Genomic DNA, 24,508 nt, shown 5'->3' with positions numbered 1-24,508 from the left:
CTTTCAATTTGTGAATATACATGTGCTTGCGTGCGCACACACACACACACGCATACACACAGCAAACTTGCACACACACAGTAATAGGTAATAGTGTAACATTCTTCCTCCCCAGAAAGATGATCTGCCTTGGTTCATTATCCTGCCACCTGCTAATGTTTTTGTTTTCAATTCATAATTTTGTTTTCTGTGTGTATAAGAGCAGTGGACCTATACCTCATAGGGTACGTTGCTTTCACAGAAGTTTAAATAAATGGGCTGTGTTTGTATTATTATAAGTAATGATATTCTTCCTCATTAGTTACTTTGAGTGCCTCCCTCTCCACCACTCCCTGCCACAACCCCCATACACACACAGACGCCCCTCCAAACGAGAAAGGCATGGCTCCAAACACAAACAATACGGGCTGAAAGAGGACTGTCGTGCTTAAGCAGAGGCCCTCGTGTGAGCAGCTCAGATTACCCCCATCCCCCTTTGGACACGGTTACCTGGAGCCATTAGCAAACCACAGTGCTATGACCTTTTACCTGTTTTTCAGACGAACACAACACAGCACACCTGCGGCTCTGCTACCATCCCCTAGGGCTAAACATGTATTTTCTCATAGAAGACTCATTGAGTAGCACATCTGAGCTCCATCCTCACCAATCACTCTTTTGACACAAAGTTATTTCAGCTAGCATACAGTGGTATTTCAACTTCATACAACATTACAGATATATTGTGCATGAATAAAACCATTGCAGAAATGTTTAGCATTGTTTGTATTTTTTAACCTCCACCCCTCACTTCAAATATGATGATAGTGATTTCGATCTACAGGTTTTCGTGCAAATTTTCACTGCCAATTTTTCGCCGAGGTCTAAAGATTACGCATCGCTTCAGAGTATACTCTAACACTACTCCTCCGCAGTTATTCCCAGTCTGAGATATCTGTATATCACGTGTATCTTGATCTGTCACTTTTATGTTACACTTGTGTCTTGATCTACCACTTTGGTGTTGCACTTGTACTATCGTCTTGATGTTGCAGCTCTTTGTCATATCACTTGTAATCATGTCTCACTCTAGTTTGACTTGCCATAACTTTACTGAGTTAGATGCTTACTGCGAGAACTAGACTTGATGTTCATGGGTATGGATAACATACCGAATCTGCGTTCTGTAGTTGCCCAAATGGGAATAGGTTAAATACGTATTACGTCGCTCAGGATAAAAGCGTCGGCCCAAGAAAATGTAATGCAATGAAATGTAATGCAAATGGTTGAAACAATAGCGTTACATTATTGCAGACTGTAAAAATCGTTTTTGTGCATATGATACGTGTATCAACCGGTTACCATAAACGTCAATAACTATTAACTAATAAATAAAACTTTTAAATGATTTTTTAAAATAAACTGGGTCACAGTAGTTTTCTGGAGTTCATCCATTATGGTATGGCGTGGCCAGGTTGGTGCTCAGCTCGGAGCTCACCCTGCTCCACACCCCTTCACCATTTCACAATTGGTGAAGGGTTATTATAGTTCATTTCCATTGAATTTACTGTCGGACTCTATGCGTCGACCACTCCTTGCTGAATATGCAGAAGTAAACCACGCCCCTATCCCATGCCAAGACTTATAATTGGTTTTCGCCCGTTGCTAGGGGCGTTGATTTCCGGTATTGTCAGGTTTCCAACTGTAGTGGGTGCCTTGCCCTGAAATAGGTGTCACGTCGCTACGTCTGTGTTGTTTGTTAACAATACAAGTTACTGTAATCCTGGAGGTTACTTCGAATTATTTTATAATTTAATCGTTATGACTGAATGTTCGGCAAACAAGTCCGCAAATGGGGATGCTTGTCATCATAAGACAAACGGCAGAAAACCGGGAAGAAACGGCTACGTAAAAAATCGTTTCCACCTCCAGCGACAGCAGCTGCAGAATTCCTTCTACCCCAAGGAGAAGGTAATTAAGGCCCTGGTGACAACCATCGGGTAGGATGGACTGGTTCAACATTTATTTATCCCTGAAAAGGCTGTTATGGTAGTGTAGCTGTATTTGAATTTGCTGACTGTCTTCATAGCTAACTTTAGGGGTTTAGTTAGCTGGCCGGTTAATAATGACCTAGACTAAGTTTACGTGCAAGGCAACTTTGCAAATTGTCAGGTAAATGCTGGTGGTAGGCTACTTCTCAAACATTATAACTTTGGTGAGACATTGCGACAAGATGGGATCGCTTGTGATTTATACAGTAATGTTATTTTTGGACGTTAATCAATCAGGGTATGCATCCAATACCAATCAGAAAAGCCGGCCAACGTTAACTTTATTACCGATAACTATCAAAATAAATAAAATAAATTCGAATATAGGCTATATCGAGATGGAGGATAAAGTTATATTTCTCCATCGCAGCTGGTGGTTAGCTAACACAGGGTATTTCAGATGTATAACTGTGATGACTGTCTTCTCCATCGCTAGAATTTCAAGAGCTGCGTTAAAATTTAAACAGGTCGAGATGAAAAGCGAACTAACGTCTCTGCTTTTCGTAATCACCTGCGTTAGACTAATATTATGAAAGATGAAGTAACCGCTTTTGAGGAAACCCGGGTCGAAAAAAGTTAAAATTTTCAAATAGAAGCAAATAGCATTAAGCCCATATATTTTCACATTGTCTTTACGTTGACATTGTTCCGGAGGCATCAGCCCATTCGTGGAATGTGTGAATTTGAGCCGAGAAAATATGCTCGAAGCAACTATCCCACGGGCACAGAGAGTAGGGAGTGGTCCAGTCCTGGGATGCCGCACTACACGATTACTGCGCTTCGTGCCGTCTCTCGTGCCGCGGTATCTTTGATCAATTCAACCACCGCCCCTGCTCCTTTTGGAGTAGGACCTTGGCTTTTGGGTAGCATAAGTGCTCTATATCTACAACACTACTGCACGTGCATTCCTCGTGATCATTGTAAGAGTAAACTATTCAGAATCCAGCCAAAGGGAACGACAACACAGGGTTTCCAACTCTGGTCCATCATAGGGTGACACATCCGTAACAATGGCCTACCTTCACTTCGCTACTTACTACGTTTCTTTAAACAGAAGAACATAGGACTAATTAAAGATGTATTTCCATTGTTCTCATTGCAGCCCCTTGAACTACTTAAGGACTGTCAGGTGGTTTGAGAGACGACACAGAACAAATTACTTGAATGATTGAATATTTAAGAAGGCTACAAGGAATAATTCAGTGTGCAAATATTATCCATGGTGTATAACATCTTAAAACAACACTGGCAGTACACCCCCCACACCCCAAAAAAACAAAAAAACGAATTGCTTAAGACCACACATATCAAATAAAGATCAGTGTTCAGATTTGTTAGTTAGAATTCATCCACAAATAAAACGGTTTACACAGTTTTCCACTGGAATCAGCGCTGAGAAATGCTCTTTGTCCCAAACATAAGGACTTCCTGGTCTCATAATTTTCCATCCATGCTTTGAGGCTTGTTGTTGTTCCACATGGATCAGCAGAGAGGAGCCCTATGCAAATCAGAAGCTGTTAGAGGTACAACAATATATTGCGTGTTTATTTTTAGTCAGTGAAACAGCCCAAGGAGATTAGCTGTAAATGCATCACCTAGCCTAACTGTAGTTTTTCTACCAGTCCTTTCTGCAGTTTTATAGTTTGTAGGCCCATGTTCTTTGATATTTAGTCAGTTAAGTTAAGTTCCTGGCCTAAGTGCTGCGGTTAAGATCTGGTTGGGCCCGAGGTGACCGCCGGGCATAGATGTCGCGGTCTGCTCCACAGAGGTATTTGAGAGCAAGGCATGACTAGTCACATGTAGTTGCTAAGCAGCAAGTTTTCAATGACTTGATTTTGCTAGGACAAATAGGCCACAGTTACGCCCATTGAAACCTTATGGGTAGGGCCTAGTGCAGCCTTAACGACATAGTTGGGGTTGCGTTTCTAGTTTAATCTAAAATTTGCAGTTGTTCTCTAATTCCATCACACTCCCACTGGTATGAATGTAATGGGTGTTAAGTTTTCCAAAAATGTGTATTTTTTGTTCTTGATGAAATCATTTGCTTACTTTCGCATAATCAACTCTAGTCACAAACATAAGTTAGACTTGTTTGTAGCTTATGAATGCTGAGTGTTCTGTATTTGAATGAATGGAAACTGAAATTGAATTAGTTTCACCAATGTTACATTGGAGGATATTTAACTCCACATTTGAGCATAGAATCCTATTATTAGCACACTCAGAACAAACAATTCCTCTGCACACCCCTTGTAGTTCTCTGCTTCTGATGGAAATATAAATTAGGCTAACTAGTGTCATAGTTAAAGTTCTTAAAATAGCATTAAATGCCTAGTTCTCTTGCTATGGACGTTGTAGATGCCAATACCTTGACGGCAATACATTATAGACGTAGCCTGTCACTCAGTCCCATATCAAGCTTTAGAATGCTTTTTAAATGCACTGTGCCAGAGAGTTACTTGTAAGTTACTGGTACAGTGTGTGGGTAAACTGTGACTTAATATGTCATGTTAATGTCATTCTTTATGTCAAACTGTACCTTACATTTTTTGGGCCAGCAGGCATCCTGCAATGGAGGACTATACAGCAGGCCCTTCTTGGAGTCGTTTGAGGAGACGCCTATGTTGGTGGCCGTCCTCACATATATGGGCTATGGCATCCTCACTATCTTTGGGTACCTGAGGGACTTCCTGAGGGAGTGGAAAATTGAGAAATGCCACATTGCCAGAGAGCGGGAAGAACAGAAGGTGGGCAAAAGTTTTAAAAAATATATGTGTATCCTTAATGTGGTTGGAGCTATAATGCACAATCAGTGACTGATAGGAATAGAGCCAGTCATGGTTGTTAGGAAAATTTTGTAAGTTTTAATGGTGACGGTTTAAGGGGATAGTTCATTTTGTGGAGTTTTTTGATGTTATTTAACTTTTCCTTTGATTTCCATTGGCCCAGACAGTTTTTGTATGCGATGAAGGATATTTTACATACTTAACAGAAGGTTCTGATGATAATGACTATTATGGCAATATAATGATTAATATACTGTAGAGGCTGGCATGGGGTTTGTTCTTACAGCAAGAACATACGCTTGGTAAATCAAATGTTTTGTATCAAGAGGCTGAATATCTGAATACCATAATTTTCTAGCAGTTATTCACAATTGTATATAAATTGTATAAAAACATAAATATTCATTTTTGTATCTTGGCAGTACTTTTTTCCTTGAGTGCAGCGGCTTGGATTGCATGGGCCAAAGGAAATAGTAACTTAAAATCAGATTAAACAGAACTTTGAGAAGAATAATTTGGCAATTTACGCATACTAGCTGTAGCATAGCATTACTGTACAAGTTGCTTTGGAGTTACTTTAAATGTAGCCTATTTTCTTCATTTAAACCACTTGCAAAAGCCTCTATGTCAGCAATTATAAAGCTGACAGGTTACCAGAAACCTCAGGAAATTCATTGCTCATTGCTCACATAAACAGTCTGGGCCAATCTAAAGTATACACTAAAACTGAAATGGTATATTCAAAAAAACCTAGCCTATACCATGCAGGATTTTTACCTTGAAAATATTATAAAATAACCATGCTAAGGCATGTCAGTGATACACTGGCAGTCTATGTCTTTGGGGAACTTTTGCTGAATTTCTGCACCTTTATTTGCATTTGTTATTCTAAAATTGTGTTTGGGTTGTAACTGGGTAGGGTGCTCTTTCCTCTATGTTGGGAGGGTGGATGTGGCTACAGAGCTTGTGATTTTGGGTCAGATTTCAGCTGAGTGTTTGTTGCTAGCTAGCTCGCAGCTACAATGGCAACGCCAGATACAGCAAAGCAAGAAGACAAGCTGACCGGACTTTTTCAAGAACTAGAGTTAACCTTGGAATTGCCTTTACTTCTTTGATTGTAATTAAACAAAGGGCCACAGTAAGGCTAAAATCCTGCATAGTATGCCTTTAACTTTAATGTTATTTTTTGTCTGTTTAAATTGATCATTCATGTCAGTTAGCTGTTGCAAAACCATTAAGTTTTCCAAGTGCCTTCTAAAAATGTTGTTAGGTGGGTTTCTACTGATTAACAGCCTGATATAGGCTTTGTGGTTATGAAACAGCAAACAAAGAATTGTTAGGCCAGGGTACATGCGCACTTTTCGCAATTACTTAGTATTTCTGTCAGGTCAAATGAATTGTTATCTCTTATTTAATCCCATGGTTTAAGTAATACAATATTGTGAAGCACTCACAACTTTGTTATTGTTGTTACATTAATTTTAATAATTGTTTGTTGATTCATTTGAATTGCTTCTGAAGTGGTTTATTCTGTTACCATAAAACCCACACTTAAACCACTTGGGTTTCCCTGAAACTAATTTACTTTTATTCATCAAGTCACATTAGGCTCATAAGACTGCACAAAGATTGTGGAAAATAAATATATAAAACTTGCAACAAGGCACTTTAAACATGGAAGAGCCAAGTGCTTTGATTTGCTCATATGAGTCGCTGACATAACATGGTAGCTCCACTGTGATGAAGCCTTACTCCGAACTGAAATTCAACATTTATCCCTGTGTCAAAGATGTACAAACTGCGTTAGTTGTTGTGCTGTGTGAAAGATTAGGATGTATTTTTTCCTCACCTGGTATCGCCTAAATGTGTTTTAATCTTCCATGTGTGGAGGTCAGGTTAAGTAACCTAATCATATTGCACTTATCTGAATTATTTGTGATCCCATGATATTAATTTCAAATTTTAAAGAACAAAATTGAAATAGCTCTTTGTTGCAGAATGTCTCAGGTTTCCCAGCGTCCTGCTTTTATCTGAGGTGATGACAATCTGTATTATTTCTTTTGGATGGTTTTGCTGCACAGATTTAGGCCACATATTATTTCACCTGTGTAAATTGAGATTACATTACAGGGACGTGTAATAGTGTTCAGATTGTTTCAGGGTGGAGCGTCTTAAGTTTAAAATGTCTTTGTCTGCAGGAATTTGTGCCTCTTTATCAGGATTTTGAGAACTTTTACACCAGGAATTTGTACATGCGAATTCGGGACAGCTGGAACCGGCCAATTTGCAGTGTCCCAGGGGCCAAGATGGACCTGGTGGAACGGGTGTCCCATGACTATAATTGGACATTCAAGTGAGTCACCCATAAGGTTGCAGTAAGGTCTTGTATGTGCTTAGTGTATTGCATGTGGGACTACTGTGCTAATCAGATATGGGGGTAATATTGTCTTAAAAAATAAATAAATAAATGTAACTGAATCACAAATAAATCTAGACAATCCACAAACAAATGTAGCTGATTCACAAATAAATGCAGCTGATCCACAAATATATGAAGCTGACGAACAAATAAATGAAACTGATCCACAAATAAATGTAGACGATCCACAAATAAATGCAGATAATCCATGAACAAATGTAGCTGATGCACAAATAAATGTAACTGATTCACAAATAAATGTTGCCGATCCTCAAATACATGTGGATTTTTGAGAATTTTTGCAGCACGATTTACAAAAACATCCACTGATAGGGTTCTTTTTTTTTGAGTCTAGTCCAGCCAATCAGATTTTAAGACATCCTTTCACTAACACCCACATTGCTCCAACCAATCTCAGTACATACATACTTCAGGATTACGTTGTGTATCACCTGCTGTCACGTTTGGGCAGGTTTATTCAGAAGAACTGAGTTAAACAACCAATCAGATTTCTGTACATCTGGAGAGCCCAACTTAGTGAAATAGCATAGCCATGACAATGGTTTGGAAATAAAGGATAAATATTTATTGGGTATGATAATGGATAAGTGAATAAACAAATTGAAAGAAATCATTTGCATAATACGGTTTTCATCAGAGGAAGTTATATTTCTGCGATAGCTAAACATAGAGATTAGCAGTACTACCAGTTAAGGAAGGTTAATTTGTGTTATGACTTTGTGATACCCTACTCTATATTACATGGTAAGTCCATTTAATCAGTCTCATAAAATGAAGTTTTAACAATGTAAAACAACAAGGTCATGGAATTTGCTATTCCAGACCAATGCACGTATGGAAATGAAAAACACAACAACAAACAGCAGTAAAATTACTTAATCAGGTATTTCAGGTTTTCGCTAACCTATGGTTTGACATCAGCATTAACTAAAATGCATTTCAATACTTGACAGAAATAAAAGGGGAGGCCAGTCCTTAATTCCGATTGGTGATGTGTCAGCTGGCTCAAGGTCCGTGGCAGGTGCGCAGGGGCTCTTGAGAAACCTTTTCTCTGAAGTCGGGTCACTTTAGGTTTCACTCAAGAGGATTTGGGATGTGCACAAAACTGCCACTTCGGTCCAGCCGCAAGGGAGGTACGGAAGAAAAGTCTGTAGATACTTATTCCTCAAAACCGTTGATGGGAAATAAACCAGCCTGGTTTATTTCATGGATGGTGGCGGGCCAACTCTTTCTCGTTGGTCAGGTGAGGTGCTTTGGGGCGCAGAGCGAAGTCTGTCCATTTCCGTATTGGTGTCTGGTTGGGTAGAAAAGTGTCTTAACCCCCAGAGCCCCCTCAGAGCCATTTTTGGTGAGATTTTATGCTCACTGACACAACGGAATTCCACATGTGTTCACTGGAACCTGATTGGTAGATGCTTTTTGGCACACAAACATTTGATTGACTTGTGGTATTAGAGCAAGCAATAAAAACGTGGCCATTGAGTACAGCTTTAGTGTTTAAGCCTGCTAAATTGGGCTCCCCATTCCTCCTAATAGGGGGTGTTCCTTGCCCTAAGCTGATGCCTGATTGATCAAGCAGAGAGTTTATTGCATAGGAGGAAGTTGACAGACACTTCATTTTGATTTGGTTGACCAGAAACAATTAATGGTGCACATGACTCAGCGGAGGGTCAGTCCCGTGGTCAGGAAGCCCGAGGCCACAAACGTTCTTGAATGTAGTTATGCATCGTTACACACCGCTCGACTGGGAAGATTGCTGTAATGGCTATCTGGGGCTGACCGTATATGTGCAAATACCTTGTAAATACCTGTTTAAAGTTTTGCATGTAGTATGTTATTTGTCTTGTTTGTTGTTCAGGGATTTAAATAACACCTGAATATGGAGCCATGTGTGCTTTTACTAGAAGCAGATTTGTGTGATATTCATTTAAGGATTCCAGTTAATACACTAACAAGCTTCCAGAAAGATCTGTTAAAGCCTGAACAGGTTTGTTTATCTAGTACTTTGGAGTACTAGTTGGTAATTATATCTCTGCTGAACAGTACAATATTGGGGGGGGGGGTGTTACAACCAAAATTATTTTGGATTGCAATAACCCAAGCACAGCACTGTCTGCAACATATAGATATGCCACCTAAACCAAGAACAACCAGAAAACGGATGTATAACAAAACCAATGGAATTTATTTGCACAAAATAAGGACAGGTGAATGCTCACAAGTGGACACTGGACACAGAAGAAATAAAAACGAGGGTCTCCCCACAGACCTGGATTTCCCAACCCTACCTATACACATCTAAAACAGAAACTAAAATAAAACCGAAAGTTTTGGGGGGAAAAAACAGCAATCTAACAAAGTTCACAACAGTAGGCTCACAAAACCTGCTGGAGGTAGCAGCTTCAAAAGAGACTGCCATCAGAATGAGTGAAGGGCTGGAATTTATGCTCTCCCAAAAGACACAACCAAGAGTGGTTCTCAGTCAGTCTCATGTGATCACAGGTCCCAGAAAAGTAGAGCACATCCCAGGAAATCCGTCAGGCAATCCATTGGACCCAAGGTTTCTTCTTTCTTGCCCCCTCTACTGTTTTCTCCCCTCGGTAGGGAGGGGGCAAGAAAGAAGAAACCTTGAGTTTCACGGATTGCCTGACACGGCTGGTTGGTTTTCTGCTGATTTCCTGTTAGCACCCTGTCGTTGCCCAGCGCACACACCAATTCTGCTGCTGATTCTGATTCTTCACGTTTTGTCACTGCTCTTCAGGTGTATTTTTGCCAGCTTTGTCATTTGTCCTTTTGTTTTACAGTTACACGGGGAACGTGGTCAAAGATGTCATCAACCTCGGTTCGTATAACTACCTGGGCTTTGCCGAGAACTCAGGACCGTGTGCCAATGCTGCGGCCGACATGACCATGAAGTACGGGGTGGGAGTTGGCAGCACCAGGCAGGAGACGGGTAACTTCACTCACACTGCTGCACAACTTGCACTGTATGCCGCCCGTATGGAGCCGTCTGACTGCTACACTGCTGTAAGAAATGCCGAAGTATCTGAGTGGCGAAGGAACATGTGTAGTCTTACCCGGTGCTGCTGGAACAGGATTCATTTAATGAATCCTGTTATCTGACTCCAAAATGATGTTTTAACCTTTGCTCTGTGCTAACAGTTAGGCAAAGGAGACTGCTTTTCGCCAGTAGTGTGGCTCTGTATGAATCGCTGTATATCTTGGTAGACGGAGATGTGCCTCTGGCTTGTGTAGCCTGCATACATACAATTGTCTGTCTTGCTACGACACTAATGTGTAGGTAGATGGCTACGGGGTTCAGATATCCTGAGTTCTGTGTGTATGTTTGGACCTTAAAACTGCTAGGTGTACAGTGTTAAGGGTCAATGAGGAACACAATTTATTGTATTGTGTGTTAATGGCACTATACAGTGGTACAAAAAAGTGTGCGTAGTTGAATGGCTAAAGACATATGATGCTTAGGAGACCATGCTGGCGAGTCTGCCCGAACCATTCCACATTTCCCCTTATACTCAAAGATAAAAGCAAAATCCCAAGTCTTCAATTAACTTGTTCCCCATGACATTGGCTTTCCAACAATACAAAACATGATTACACTGTATTGTGGAGAACCTAAGATTTACATACATCCACTAGGATGTTTTGCAACTGAGCACTGTCTCTTTATCATGTGCTGTCTGCTTTGCTTTGGGGGTCTGATAAGCGGCACCTACACCGCCCTACAACAATACAGCACAGGCCCGAAATTGTGAATGATCATGATTACATTACAGGTATTTAGCAGACGCTCTTATCATTATATTTATATTTATATTATCATGATCATTATAGGCGGCACGGTGGTGCAGTGGGTAGCACTGTCGCCTCACAGCAAGAAGGTTGTGTGTTTGAATCTTGGCTTGGGACGTTCTGTGTGGAGTTTGCATTTTCTCCCCGTATCTGCGTGGGTTTCCTCCGGGTACTCCGGTTTCCTCCCACAGTCCAAGACATGCAGGTAGGCTAATTGGAGACTCTAAATTTCCCGTAGGTATGAGTGTATGAGTGAATGGTGAGTGAATGGTGTGTGTGTCCTGCGATAGATTGGCATATTAGGTGTATTCCTGCCTCTCCCCCAATGCTGGGATAGGCTCCAGCACCCCCCATGATCCTACACAGGATAAGCGGGTATAGATAATGGATGGATGGATGATCATTATAACAAATTGCATTTATATTACAGCTTTCATTTCATAAACACCACCAAAGTATAGTCTCCAACTGGGTGATATAGGGTGGCCATTTTGTGGCAGAGTGGAAGGCAAATACTAGCCATTTAAACTGGGGAGATGATTAGGTTTTCACTATCTGAAAGCTATTTCTCAGTCCATTGTATGCAAAGAAATGCTTTTTCAAAAATGGTTGTGGGCACAGGCACTGCTACTTTGAATTGACAAACAACAAACATGTATATAACTGGTTCCCTTTTCCTGCCGTCATTTAAGAGAATCGATGCCACAGTTTTTCATTTCTTAAATGTATGCCACACAAACCCTTCACCCTCTGGACCGCCCATGTTTTTAAATGACATTTCTCATACATCATCACTACCACCGCCATGTTATTCCTGTGTTTCCTTGACTGCTATTTTACAGCTGCGTCCTGGATTCCAGCAATCAATTCCTCCTGTACATGTCTGTTTGTTTAGACATACTTTCCCAACTGAAAAAAATGAACAGAAAAATTTGAAAAGGGCGTGTGTGTTTGTGTGTTTATGTTGGTTTCTACCTCCTAAGGTAACCTGGATAAACATGAAGAGCTGGAGCAGCTGGTGGCGAGGTTCCTGGGTGTGGAGTCATCCATGGTGTTCGGTATGGGGTTTGCCACCAACTCCATGAATATCCCAGCACTCGCAGGCAAAGTACGAAAAGCCTTGCATAGATTTTTCTCTCAGATGCTCTCTTTCCGTTCTGTCTCTGGTTCTCGTTCTCTCTTTCTCCCTCTCTCCCCCACTCTCCATCCTATACTTCTTTTCTGCCAATTCCCCATGGTTTTCTCCCTGCTTTGATTGTATGTCCTATTTCATACAGCATGGGAGCTGACCTTCTGGTTGGTATAGAGAGGTTGTGGTAGTAGCTAGTTCATCTCTGTGAGCAGTGTCATGTGACCTAAAGTCTCTTCCTCTTGCTCTCTGTCCCCAAGGGCTGTCTGATTCTGAGTGACGAGCTGAACCATACCTCTCTGGTGCTGGGGGCCAGACTGTCTGGGTCCACCATCCGTGTCTTCAAACACAACAGTGAGATATCGCGTATACGCTTAGATTCTTCATTCATCCCTGAAGGAATGACCTCTGCCATTGTAGCAGGAAACCAGTTTTGCTTCTTTACCTGAAAAAATGTAAAATGATACTTTGGGTTGGGTGGTGCAGATAAACCTGGTCCCTGGTGAGACACTGTTGAGAAGCAGTAGAACGAGTCCAACCCTCTCCTTTAATATGAAAAAACAGACTTGAACTTCCACACCTAGGGTGAGGCCTACTGGACTGAGTGAAGCCATATTTCTTGGAGAAACTTTTCATCCATATCCAAACACCACCTTGGGAGTTTTTTCTTACCACTATCTCCCCAGGGTTGCTTTTGTGGTGATTTAGGCCAGGGTCTTATTGTGACAGATGGTTGTCAAATGTGTTACACAAATAAATTTGATTTGATATGCACACAACAGGATATGCAAGAACAAACCAAAAACAAATGTTTCAATTTACAGTTATTTTAAAAAGTACACCCTCTTTAAATTCTTTGGTTTTACATTTTAGGAAATAACAAGCCCTCATCTAGTCCTCACTTCTAATTAGAAATCTAAAAATATGTGACAAATAACACATCAGATTTTACATGATTTATTCTACCAAAAATAAGCCAACATGCAAACGCCTTCTTTGAACAAGTGCACCCCATGTTTCAGTAGCTTGTGGAACCCCCTTCAGCAGCAATAACCAGAAGTAATCGTTTTCTGTATAGGTTTATCAGTCTCTTACATTATATTGGAGGAATTCTGCCCCCCTCATTCTTACAATACTGCTTCAGCTCATTGATTTTTGTTGGCATTCATTTATGCCAACTGGTATGGTATGCTTAGGATCATTCTGTTCCACAATACATTCTCAGCCAAGCTTTGGCTGTCAGACATGGTCTCCCGCTAGAACATGCTGGTATAGAGAGGAATTCATGAAATTAATTAAGCGTCCAGGTTCTGCATCTGCAAAATATCTCCAAATCATCACCCCTCCACCACCATACTTGACAGTTTACATGGGGCGATACTTATGCAGTGTTTGGTTTTATCCAAATATGCCGTTGTGCATTATAGCCAAACAACTATATTTTGGTCTCGTTTTTCCAAAGGACAGTGGTTCATTCAGGCATAATTTTGCAAATCTAGGCTGTTATGGTCTATGGTCCATAGTTGTCCAGTCTTTTCGTAGTTGTGGAGTCATGAACTATAATTTACTGTTGACAGAGGCCTGTAGATCCCTGGATGTAGCTTTAGGGTTCTTTGCAATTTGTCAGAACATTTTACGACCTGGTCTTGGGGTCAACTTGCTGGGACACCCACTCCTTGGGTAGATTGTTTAACTGTCTTGAATGTTCTCCATTTGAAAATGATCTTTCTCACTGGTAATGGTTTTATAACCTTTCCCAGAATGATGAGCAGCAACAATTCTGGGAATCTGTCAATGTTTATGCCTTTATATACAGGTGGTAGCACTTCCTGATGATCTAATCATGTGTGCTTGATCAGCAGCACCTGGTTGTAATTACCATTGAGTTGATTAGCTACGGAAACAGTAAGGCTGCGGCTCAAACTGAAGGCAGCTGCCTTGCTGCCTACATCCTTTAGAAGTGAGCTCCCACCGAAGGTATCGTCCTGACGGAAATGGAACCTCATTAGGCAATGAATTTGGGATGCACTTTGAAGGCAGGATGACATCACAGAAAAGTAATGTGATTAATGTAATGACATTAAATGCGTTATTCCAGTATATTAAATAATTAAAATGTATTTTTTAAAATATAGCTACAACTACAACGACTACAAATGTGAGTATGACTGTTCTCACACTTGTTAACGAGCTCCGTCACTGTTATTTTAACGGAAGTAAGAAGCCGAAGGTAATTGCAAAAACCTGTGAGATATCCTACCCGACAAAGGATACATCCGATGCTGCCTTTGAATGCCTTCCCACCTTGGAATATGGCTTTGAAGGCAGCATTTTTGCCATTTCAGACGCAGCCTAAGAGCTCACTTGCTTCGTCACGCATGGCTTCTGCATGTTGGCTTCTTTTTGGTTGACTAAATAAAGGCAAAGTATGGATCACATGAGGTCATATTTATCTACTGTTAGGACTTGGTGAGGACTAGATTAGGGTTAGGTATGTCCTAATATGTAAAACCAGAAAAATGAAAGGTGTACATTCTTTTTCACAACATTGAATGGTTTGTTTTGACAGGAAGTGTGGAACAGGAAGCAAGGTTTATATTGCAACAGCCCATCCCCTCTTGTCAGTCAAGTAAAAATGCTGGTGTGATAAATCTATACTGCACTCTTCTAATCTCAGTATGGGATTTAAGGGCTTGGATTAATCCCCATAGTGCAGAGACCATTAAATTCCTTTAATAGACGGCAGCACAGATGTTCTTGTGACTGTGTGTAAATAAGGCCTTTGCACAAGTGAGGTCTCGCCTAGTGGGGACCTCCTGGTGCTGTAACCGTGTTTAGTGGGAGCATTGCAGTGTTCATGGAGCGCACTCCCCTGTGATTCAGACATGCAGAGTCTGGAGAAGCTGCTGCGAGACGCCATTGTTCACGGTCAGCCTCGAACCCACAGGCCGTGGAAGAAGATCCTCATAGTAGTGGAGGGGATCTACAGGTAATCCACAACATGTACTAACAGGGCATCTACTCTAATGTACCGACAGGGCATCTACAAGTACTCGAACATACTCTACAGGTACTGCAGCTATTAAAACCATGTGTTCAATCCTCATTCAGGTTACGCTGGTTGCTAGTCGATTGAAATCCTGGGTCTGGTACATAACCCTGTTTTAAACAGCGGCTGTATTCAGTTGCTGTTGATTTTGGATGCCTTTGCTGCGGTCTGATTAAATGAATGCATTTCACAAGTGTCACACGTAGCTTGTTGCTTGTCTCAGCATGGAGGGCTCCATCGTGCGGCTGCCGGAGGTCATTGCTCTGAAGAAGCGGTACAAGGCCTACCTGTATCTGGACGAGGCCCACAGCATCGGCGCCCTCGGACCACACGGGCGAGGGGTGCTGGACTATTTTGGCCTGGACCCCCAGGACGTGGACATACTGATGGGGACGTTCACCAAGAGCTTTGGAGGTGCAGGAGGGTACATCGGAGGGAAGAAGGTAAAGTGGGACCAGGGACACAGTGGCTGTGCCCAAGGGCTGCACTCAACACCTGCTGGTCAATTGAAAAAAAAAAAAAAAAACCTTCACTGATACTTTTTAAGTGCTCAACAAAATATTTTACTAGCCAAAAATGAAAACTTTTCTTCTTAAACTGTCAGTAGTCTTCAAATCTTCAGAAATTTTGCTGGTGCATAAAGGGTTAAAAAAGGAATGATTGATTTGAGCTTGACTGAATTTCTCTTTCATTTTGGTTTCAGTCACATTGTTGTTTGTGAAACACTGGCCTGGATTCAAACAGTGCTTGACCTTAACTTTGACTCAAAATGAAATTCTGAGGTCGTCGCCTTTCCTTTCCAAAGGTTGGCGATTTCAGCTGTCATCAATCGTAACCTGCCTTTCATTTTGAGACAAAGGATCAGTAATAATTGAATTAAGGCCAGCGTCTCGGAGAACATTTCTACACAGCAGAAGACCAGAAACTACAAGAATATCCTGTCTGCATTGAGTCTGATGTCTCCACTGGTTCTGTCCCCCAGGATCTGATAGATTATCTCCGTGCACAGTCTCACAGTGCGGCCTACGCCACCTCTATGTCGCCCCCTGTAGCCCAGCAAATCATCGCTTCTATGAAGTGTATCATGGGGGAGGACGGGACGACAATCGGTGAGTGTATCATTAAAAATGGCGTGCTTGGCGATCGGGGTGAAGTCCCCCAGACGAGAAGGCACGTAGCGTCCTGCACCAGGAAGTGCTTTGGGTGTGACGTCTGCACTGACGTAAGGACGCGTGCATGAAGGCAAAGAAATCTCAAGCAGCCGGTGTTTCACACGCTCTAGACCTGCTGAGAATTTGGGCTGCTAACAGATGCTCCTGCTCAGCCAGGCATGGCCCTTGTATGCTTATCTTAGTTAAGCACGCGGTTGTCTTCAGGCTGGCTATAGGAGGTAGGCCTGACATATCTGATAACCAGTACTCTGGGTACTGAAGAGATGTTTTCAAGGAATGCTTAGAATATGGTTTTGTACTGGTGAAGTCATTTAATCAGTACTTTAGGTGATGTGCATCATATTTTTTCATAACGTGACCCTGAAAATGAACACATGCATCTTAGTCCCCAGAAGGACATTACCATTATTTACTAAAATGTAATCCCAGTCCATGGGACTCGCAGTAATTGCTTTCTTATGATTTCCCTTTGTCCAGTTGAATGGTACTGACTTGATATTCATTCTGTCAAGGGATACAGAATGTAAATAGATATCAACACCAAGACCTGGTGCTGTAAAACCCGAAAAACAACAATTTTTCTAAACAAATCGAGTTGTCTCAGCTTAAAAGTGGATTGTTATGACAACTCAATTAAAAAGTTAAAGGACAAAGAATACTTGATCAGATTAAGTCACCCTACTGAAATAGCACAAGGCACTCCATTACCTCAGATGACCTGGGTAAATTGAAATATTGGGTTTTACTAGAGTAAGTTTGAGACTTTGGAACACAATGAGTCTGTTGTGCAAGTTATCACCAGATGGCAGCAGAGAGTTATGAAGCCCATTCAGCGTCTGTGGACTTTCTTCCTAATGTGTCCAGTTTCAAGTCTGTTAACAGAGTGCCTGTGAGAAATGGCAGGCATTTACATTTAAACCCCTTTCACACATGGAACCCGCAACATTGGCTGGTTCGATTATCTGGTGCTGGAAATGGTCTTATATGGTGGTCCTGTATGGAAATATTCAGTGTCAAGCCTATTCACATATGACATGACCGTTCCAGATAGATTAGGCAAGGCAGGATGTCTACTCTCCGAAGTAATGCGGGGCAAATATTAACATTATGTTACTTTGTCTTTAAAACAGACAGGTATTTGTCTGAATATCTCTTGCAGCTATGTAAGTCCTACCAACACAACACAGTTGAAGAGTGAAACTTTGTGAAAGAGCCTGACGCAGATGTTTACCAGGGAAAAGTAGGTCTATATAGCACACAAACAATTTTGTGATGGTGTTCTTACAATAGACAAAGCCATGTCAAGTAAGGACAGCGGCACTTGTTTATTCCATTCCTAAATAATATATTTTAATTTCCCTCACAATATCACACAATGCAGCTTTTGTTTCTGGCACAATTTCTGTAATAAATACTTCACTATATTTGCCCTCTTAGCAATTATCGTGCATTCTGTATATGAGACATTGAACATAGAAGATTTGTGCATTGTCTCGAATTGACGCGAAGAAGAATTGTCGATGGGGCTGATTCGGTATAGTATTTATTAAGAAACAAAAGGCTTTACGTAAAACGATAACCCTTTGCGTGCCTCATCCGGAAATGTTGCTGCTTTTGCTGACACTAGAGCCATTGTGGAAGTTTTCCGGAAATCTTGCTTTGTCCCGACCCGGCAAATTGGAGGAATGTCTTACGCGGAAAAATGAACTCCAGCACTGTTCACACATTACGCCCAAACGGAAAAATTCCGGAACAGTTACGGGTTAAAGATGCGTGTGTGACAGGGCCTTTCGTTCCCATTTACATTGAGAGTAGAACATTAAAACAGCAAACATAAACATTGAGTAGTGGGAATGATTTTAGCACGATTAAGTTGTATTGTTTCACTGCTCTCAGGGACTGATTACTTTTGCACTTTTGCCCATTCAGCAAATAGAACTGAGCTGTGGTAAACTTTAATACAGAATATCTGGATAGGTATATAGGAATGCTAAGGTTATTATTCCATGTTCTTCAAAATGATTAATTTTCCTATGGACAGGTAATTGTACAATGTGTCACTGTTTTAGTACCCAGTGGTTTCCAATGTGTAGGGACATACATGCTAAAGTGGTGACCTGACTGGGATTTGAACCCACAACATTCTCGATTCCACAAACCTTCCTCTGGCAGTATTGTGCTAAAATACCATTGCTCACTTCTGCTTTGACACGGTCATTGCTATCACTGGCACTGTGCCTTTACTAGTGTAGCTCCTGTTATGTTTGTAGTGTATCCTGCCATGATAGAATTGTAAATGGCTGTGGATAAGCAGGTAGAGCCGTGTGTAATGTGTCCGGAACCCCCCCCCCCCCCCCCCCCCTCAGGTCGAGAGCGTATTCACCAGCTGGCGGAAAACACGGTGTACTTCCGCACCCGGCTCCGGGAGATGGGTTTCATCATCTACGGGAATAATGACTCCCCCGTCGTTCCCATGATGCTGTACATGCCTGCGAAAATCGGGTAGGTGTGTTGAGGTGTCATAGGTCAGGGGTCAGGAATCCAATCCAATCAGTGGGTGCAGTTAACAAATTATAAAGTTGGCATGTTCTCCTCGTGTTCGCGTGGGTTTCCTCTGGGTACTCCTGTTTCCTCCCACACTGAAGATTAGGATAGGTATACTGCCATTGCTCTAGACCAAAGTAAAAGTAATGATTTCTCACTGATATTGAACAGTATATCCATGAGAGTAAAATTTTTGTACTGTATGATTGGCATAAATCAAAATTATGATAGTTTTTTTGCTAAATACACCCCTAAGCAGCATGAGTGAGTGATTTGAGATCCATGTTTACAGGGGCTGTGATTAGATTTTGGATAATTATTAATTGTCACTACTGCTTTTCAAATACAAAATCCTGTAATGGTTCTGGTTTTGTTGGTGTCCAATAACAGGAAGGCGCCCCATGCAGAATTGTACATGGTGGACTTCAGTCTTATTGGGCATTTTTCCCTAATATAATGAATCACAGCATTACATGTTATTTTTTTCCAATTTGTACGCATCTTGACAAGTTGGTCAGCCACTGAATGAGCTAAAACCTTTAAAGTGATTGTCCCGTCCTGCTGTTAAAACAATAGTGGGGTCCTGTTGGCCTGAGTTCTCTCCCTTCCTGTTCCCCAGTGCATTTGGGAGGGAGATGCTGAAGAGGAACATCGGCGTGGTTGTGGTGGGCTTCCCGGCCACGCCCATCATCGAGTCCAGAGCTCGCTTCTGCGTGTCCGCTGGCCACACCAGAGACATGCTGGACACGGTGAGCCTCGCCTGCCTCGCTGCAGGGCTCTGCACATTACCCCCCTGAATCCCCTAACATCCCCTCCTGGTCCTGGATTCCGCCCTCCTCAGGGATTTAGAGATGACTGACATGTGAATTCACGTCCATTCATTATCCAATCAGGTCATTTCTATTAAGCAGTTGAGCTCCAGTTAAGTCACTGGATGACATGGTTGGCTCATTGTGCCTTGTTTTCCAGAGGCTCCTGAATGCAGGGCCTTCATCCCAAAAGTTTGGTGAGCATTGTGCAAAAAAAAGGCCGCACAAAAACTTCTTCCTCCTGCGACTTCACAAAGGGACAAAATCAGCGTTGCCTCATTTTCACATATCGGCAAATGCTGTGGGAAGTGCATACTATATGTGTTTCAGTCCTACTGTTCTGTGATCAGCCTACAGAGCGGAGGATTATACTCCACATCATTGTGCATCCCATTCTGGGATCAGTTTCCACAGAGCCAGCTTAGGCTGCATGTCTTTGTGTCCTGTGGAATCAGCTCCTGCAGCAGTATGTTTTTGCTAAGCAATGTGGAATAGCTGTTAAGGCACTGAGCTTGCAATCAGAAGTTTATTGGTTTGATTCTTAGGTGGGTACTGCTGCCCTAAAGTGTATACAAATCATATATAAAGACAAAATAAGCCATCTCAGTAACTTGGGTACAGGTACCTTTTAATAAAAATGAACGGAGTTCATGTTATTCGGAGGTAATATGCAATTTGCCACTCCTCTCGTCCCTCTAGGCGTTGAGTGCGATTAGCGAAGTGGGAGACCTGCTGCAGGTGAAGTACTCCCAACACAGAGCGAGTCCCTCTCTGGACCGCGCCTTCAACGAGCCCGCGTACGAGGAGACCGAGGCCTGAGAGCGCTGCCCGGCGGCCGGCCACGCCCCCGCTGGCCGTCGCCGCGCGCGTCTCGCCGCCCTGGCCTCGATCCGTACGACCCGTGCCTCTTCAGGACTTCTCTGTTCCAACATCGGCGCAGTTCGAGCGGCGACAAACGCGCCGAGAGTCGCCCCATCGCTTATTTATTCCTGTTTTTTCAAGAGTGCTTTCCTGTTAGTTCCCGAGACGTCGCGACGTGCTTCCTGTTCTCTCGATTTCGGAAAAGCTCGCGGATCAACGCGTGAACGCGGACGAATGTTTGCGCCTTTTCAGGTCCAGTTCACGCCTCCTACTGCTGAACATCCCCACGCCCTTGTTCTTGTGCAATATTCACATCTCAGACCCTCTGTAATTCAACTCACAAAAGACAGACAGTTTTAAAAGGAGCACTTTTGTAAAATAAGAACTACAACATAGCAGCTACACACCAAAATATGTTTTTTTTTTTGTTTCTTTTTTTAAATCAAGAATTGAACCAAGCTTAGAGTAAACACAGAGTTAGCTACTGTAGCTCTGGCTCTGGGGGACATCCTACATCACCTCCATTTTCATATATATTTTTTTCACTTTACACGTGTCTTTCAGACCAGTGTCTTGCTTGAATCTTGCAGTTCACTTTGTTGTTTTATCAAAAAAAAGTTCATCTTCTGATGGTCCAGAGCAGAGTTGAATTCGAGCTTCCGTTGCGGGCTTCACACCAAGGCTCTTTCAAATGCTGCTGAAGGCCCGATCGAACCCAATTTACGCAGCGTTTTGGAAAGTGCTCAAATAGGTCACAAGAATTTCCAAGAGATCAGCAGAATTACTAGACACGTTTCACTGTGAGACAAGTGAGTCTTAAGTTCAGTCTTGTCTTCAGTCTTAAAGTTGCTCTTCTGTCTCTTTGCCCTTTTTTATACTGAGCTATTGAAAGAGTGATCTAGATGTGTTTCTCTGCGGGGACAAGTGAGTCAAGTTTAAAGTTGCTCTTCTGTCTCTGGTATATTTTTACTCCGACGGTTTTTTTTTTTTTTTTTACATTTTGCACTCTTTAAAAGTACAGCTTAACATATATTGCCTTTTGGCTTTTTTGAAAGAGTTTTCATTCCTTCTGATTTTTGAAGGAATGTGTCAATGTGAGTTGAAATTTGTTTGATAAAAAAAAAAAACTAAAAAAAAAAACATGCATACATTTAGCTGAATGTGTGATGACCTTGCCTGCAAATGGCACCTCTCTGATTTATTTATTAATTATTATTACTATTATTTGTTTATAAAATTTGTTTCAGAACACATTTATTTCAGCAAGGCAGCTCTAAATATATTCTTTAAGTGCATGCATGTTGACACTGCATACATTTATTGCAAGTACTACTGAACAGATATTTAAAAAATTTACTTTACCATTGCAGTTTATTTTTTAAATGCACGTATGACGTAGTGACTTAAGCTGCTCATTTCCAGTAAAAGGTGCTGAGCTACTGTATGTGTTCTACAGATCCATCTTTCTGGGTTCGTCTTTAGACCAAAAGGCATTCCACATTTAGCTCTTTAATTGCCAGCTTTAAGTACGGGGTTTTGAACAACCTCATTGCTCATGTACAGTACTGTCACACTGGAATGTATGTCATATGTGTGAAACATCTGTCTGTGTGTCTTTTTCCCATGAATTGAATTTCTCATATTGGTGTGGGACACCCTGTAGCATATGTAAAATGCTACTGTATAAGAGTCAAAGTCATTTAAAAAGACACTAAGGCTAACAGCTGCACATGAAGTTACCACGGACTGCGTAAACACAAGTTGAATGAGGAACTACAACTTAAACGTCTTAATGTACAAATATCTATTTTAAAAATGAATGATACAAGTCATTCCTTTATTTTTTCATGTACATATTGTCTGAATGCAAATGTACTGAATTTTATGCAAATGTCCATGTCTTTATTTGGCCTGTGATGCCCTTTCACTCTGAAGGACCCTCCCCCCTGCTATTGCAGACCAGTGTCAAAACCAGCATGGGTGTTCTGACCATCAGAGGAGCTGGGCAGAGCATTTGTTGTTATGGATTTGTTGAATTTGTTGGTATGGATTTGTTGAATTTGTTGGTACGGATTTGTTGAATTTGTTGTTATGGATTTATTGCTACAGATTTGTTGAATTTGTTGATGTTGGTATTGGACTACTTTGAAGAATTATTTACATATATTAAAATGTTACCTTGGAATTGCTACCAGTGGGGCACAAAAAAGTGCATTACTTGCTACATATCAGGAAATCCTGTTTTACGTTTTATTTTCTTAAGAACATTAAAATATGACCAAAATGTTAACTCTTGTTTTATAACTTCTTTCCATTCTGAAAGGAACTTATGTGAACATGAGTTTCCTTTTCCAGATATTAAAATAGACAATGAAGCTGACCTCTTTTGTCTTTGTGATCTTATTGAGAAACTTGAAAACATTGCTACTTTTATTTCTTACCATATTTGGTTTATACTCTATGCCATTGTTTTTTTTCTTCCTTTTTTTACAGCATCCAACACAATGTATTATAACTTTATTATACATATTTTTGTATTATAATATTATATTTATATTTTATATATAAATTATATATATATTATAATTTGTTATAATATGACAATAATGTAAACACTTCTCATTATTCGGTCTGATGTTTTCTAATAACTAAGACCAACACTCATGACACTGACAATTGAATTGTTTGCAGATAACACCATTAAGATTTAGAGGGATAAAACACGGATGCACACAGTATGACACATAGGGGAGGGTCCTCAACACAAAATATCCTACCCTGCGGATTAAAAAGGACGGAGTGCAGCACAGTGGGTAAGGAACTGGGCTTGTAACCGAAAGGTCGTAGGTTCGATTCCCGGGTAGGACACTGCCGTTGTACCCTTGAGCAAGGTACTTAACTGAAATTGCTTCAGTATATATCCAGCTGTATAAATGGATACAATGTAAAAATGCTATGTAAAAGTTGTGTAAGTCGCTCTGTATAAGAGCGTCTGCTAAATGCCTGTAATGTAATGTAATGTAAAAAAAAAAAAACATAACGCCTAGAACAAGACACAAAAAGCTCACACAAAAATATAAATCATTGATGCAAAACTCATGGAAGAAAAACTGACATACACAAACGCAATATTGATTAATAATAATGCATTATAACAGAATTTATAATTTCCCACCAGGTAACGTACTTAAACAGTATTTTATTGCTAAAAAAAAAAAACCCTCAAAGCTTTACTGTGTAAAATAGTAAATACTACAGTAATTATTAGCCTACTTTCATCACCACCACTATTTCTTACTGCGTAAACCTAGAGAATGTGGGGAAATACGGATGTCTTGTTTTTACTTGTGACAACAGAGACATTCCATTAAAGCATAAACACATTTGAACTCGATTAGAAAACGACAGTTAACTTTTTACATTTGCATGTTAGAGTGTTGAGAGAAACATGCACGCCCGTACATGTGAGATCAATAGCCTCATTGGTGATGTGGCGTTTAAGGTAAGTCAGCGTAAACCAACATTTATCATTTGACCTACACATAAGAGTAAGCGTTCGTTATTGCCTTCTGTAAAGTTCGATGACAGCAACTATGTTTATCAAGAAAATCATCAACAATGTAGGCTATTTGCAAAACAATGCTGAGGATTAAACTGAATCCATGCTATTTATTTTTACTAATAAGCATGGACCACTTTGGAGATCCGTTATGGATGAAAACATGTATTATCTCGGCCAAACTGATACAAATAAACACATCAGTGAGGATCTTTCCCATTACATTAATCAATTCAGGCTATCCACATCATTAATGAGCAGATACATAATAGATGTATTCAGCTTACTATACCATTTGTGCGAGTTACAGCGACCTCGC

At 41.0% G+C, this 24,508-nt stretch overlaps 1 protein-coding gene across 3 annotated transcripts; it reads left to right on the top strand.

The window, feature by feature from the left end:
* Positions 1 to 1,668: 1,668 nt before the first annotated feature.
* LOC118230799 (serine palmitoyltransferase 2-like) lies at positions 1,669 to 23,010 on the top strand. Of its 3 annotated transcripts, none has more exons than XM_035424117.1 (12): positions 1,669 to 1,950; positions 4,592 to 4,777; positions 7,015 to 7,169; positions 10,061 to 10,209; positions 12,050 to 12,174; positions 12,456 to 12,549; positions 15,079 to 15,184; positions 15,468 to 15,687; positions 16,227 to 16,353; positions 18,783 to 18,918; positions 19,580 to 19,709; positions 20,469 to 23,010. In XM_035424117.1, the coding sequence occupies exons 1-12, from the start codon at positions 1,801 to 1,803 to the stop codon at positions 20,586 to 20,588; spliced, it is 1,698 nt and encodes a 565-aa protein (XP_035280008.1). In that variant the 5' UTR covers positions 1,669 to 1,800; the 3' UTR covers positions 20,589 to 23,010. The 3 variants fall into 3 exon arrangements, with proteins under 3 accessions (XP_035280008.1, XP_035280007.1, XP_035280009.1); XM_035424116.1 differs by having other exon boundaries at positions 4,589 to 4,777; XM_035424118.1 differs by lacking the exons at positions 18,783 to 18,918; positions 19,580 to 19,709; positions 20,469 to 23,010 and adding an exon at positions 17,547 to 18,771 and having other exon boundaries at positions 4,589 to 4,777.
* The last annotated feature ends 1,498 nt before the right edge of the window (positions 23,011 to 24,508 follow it).

This window comes from Anguilla anguilla, chromosome 6, assembly GCF_013347855.1.
Source record: "Anguilla anguilla isolate fAngAng1 chromosome 6, fAngAng1.pri, whole genome shotgun sequence".
In the NCBI taxonomy this organism is placed as follows: Eukaryota; Metazoa; Chordata; class Actinopteri; order Anguilliformes; family Anguillidae; genus Anguilla; species Anguilla anguilla.
Note: the sequence above shows the minus strand (reverse complement) of the source record. Positions and strands in the feature narration are given on the sequence as shown.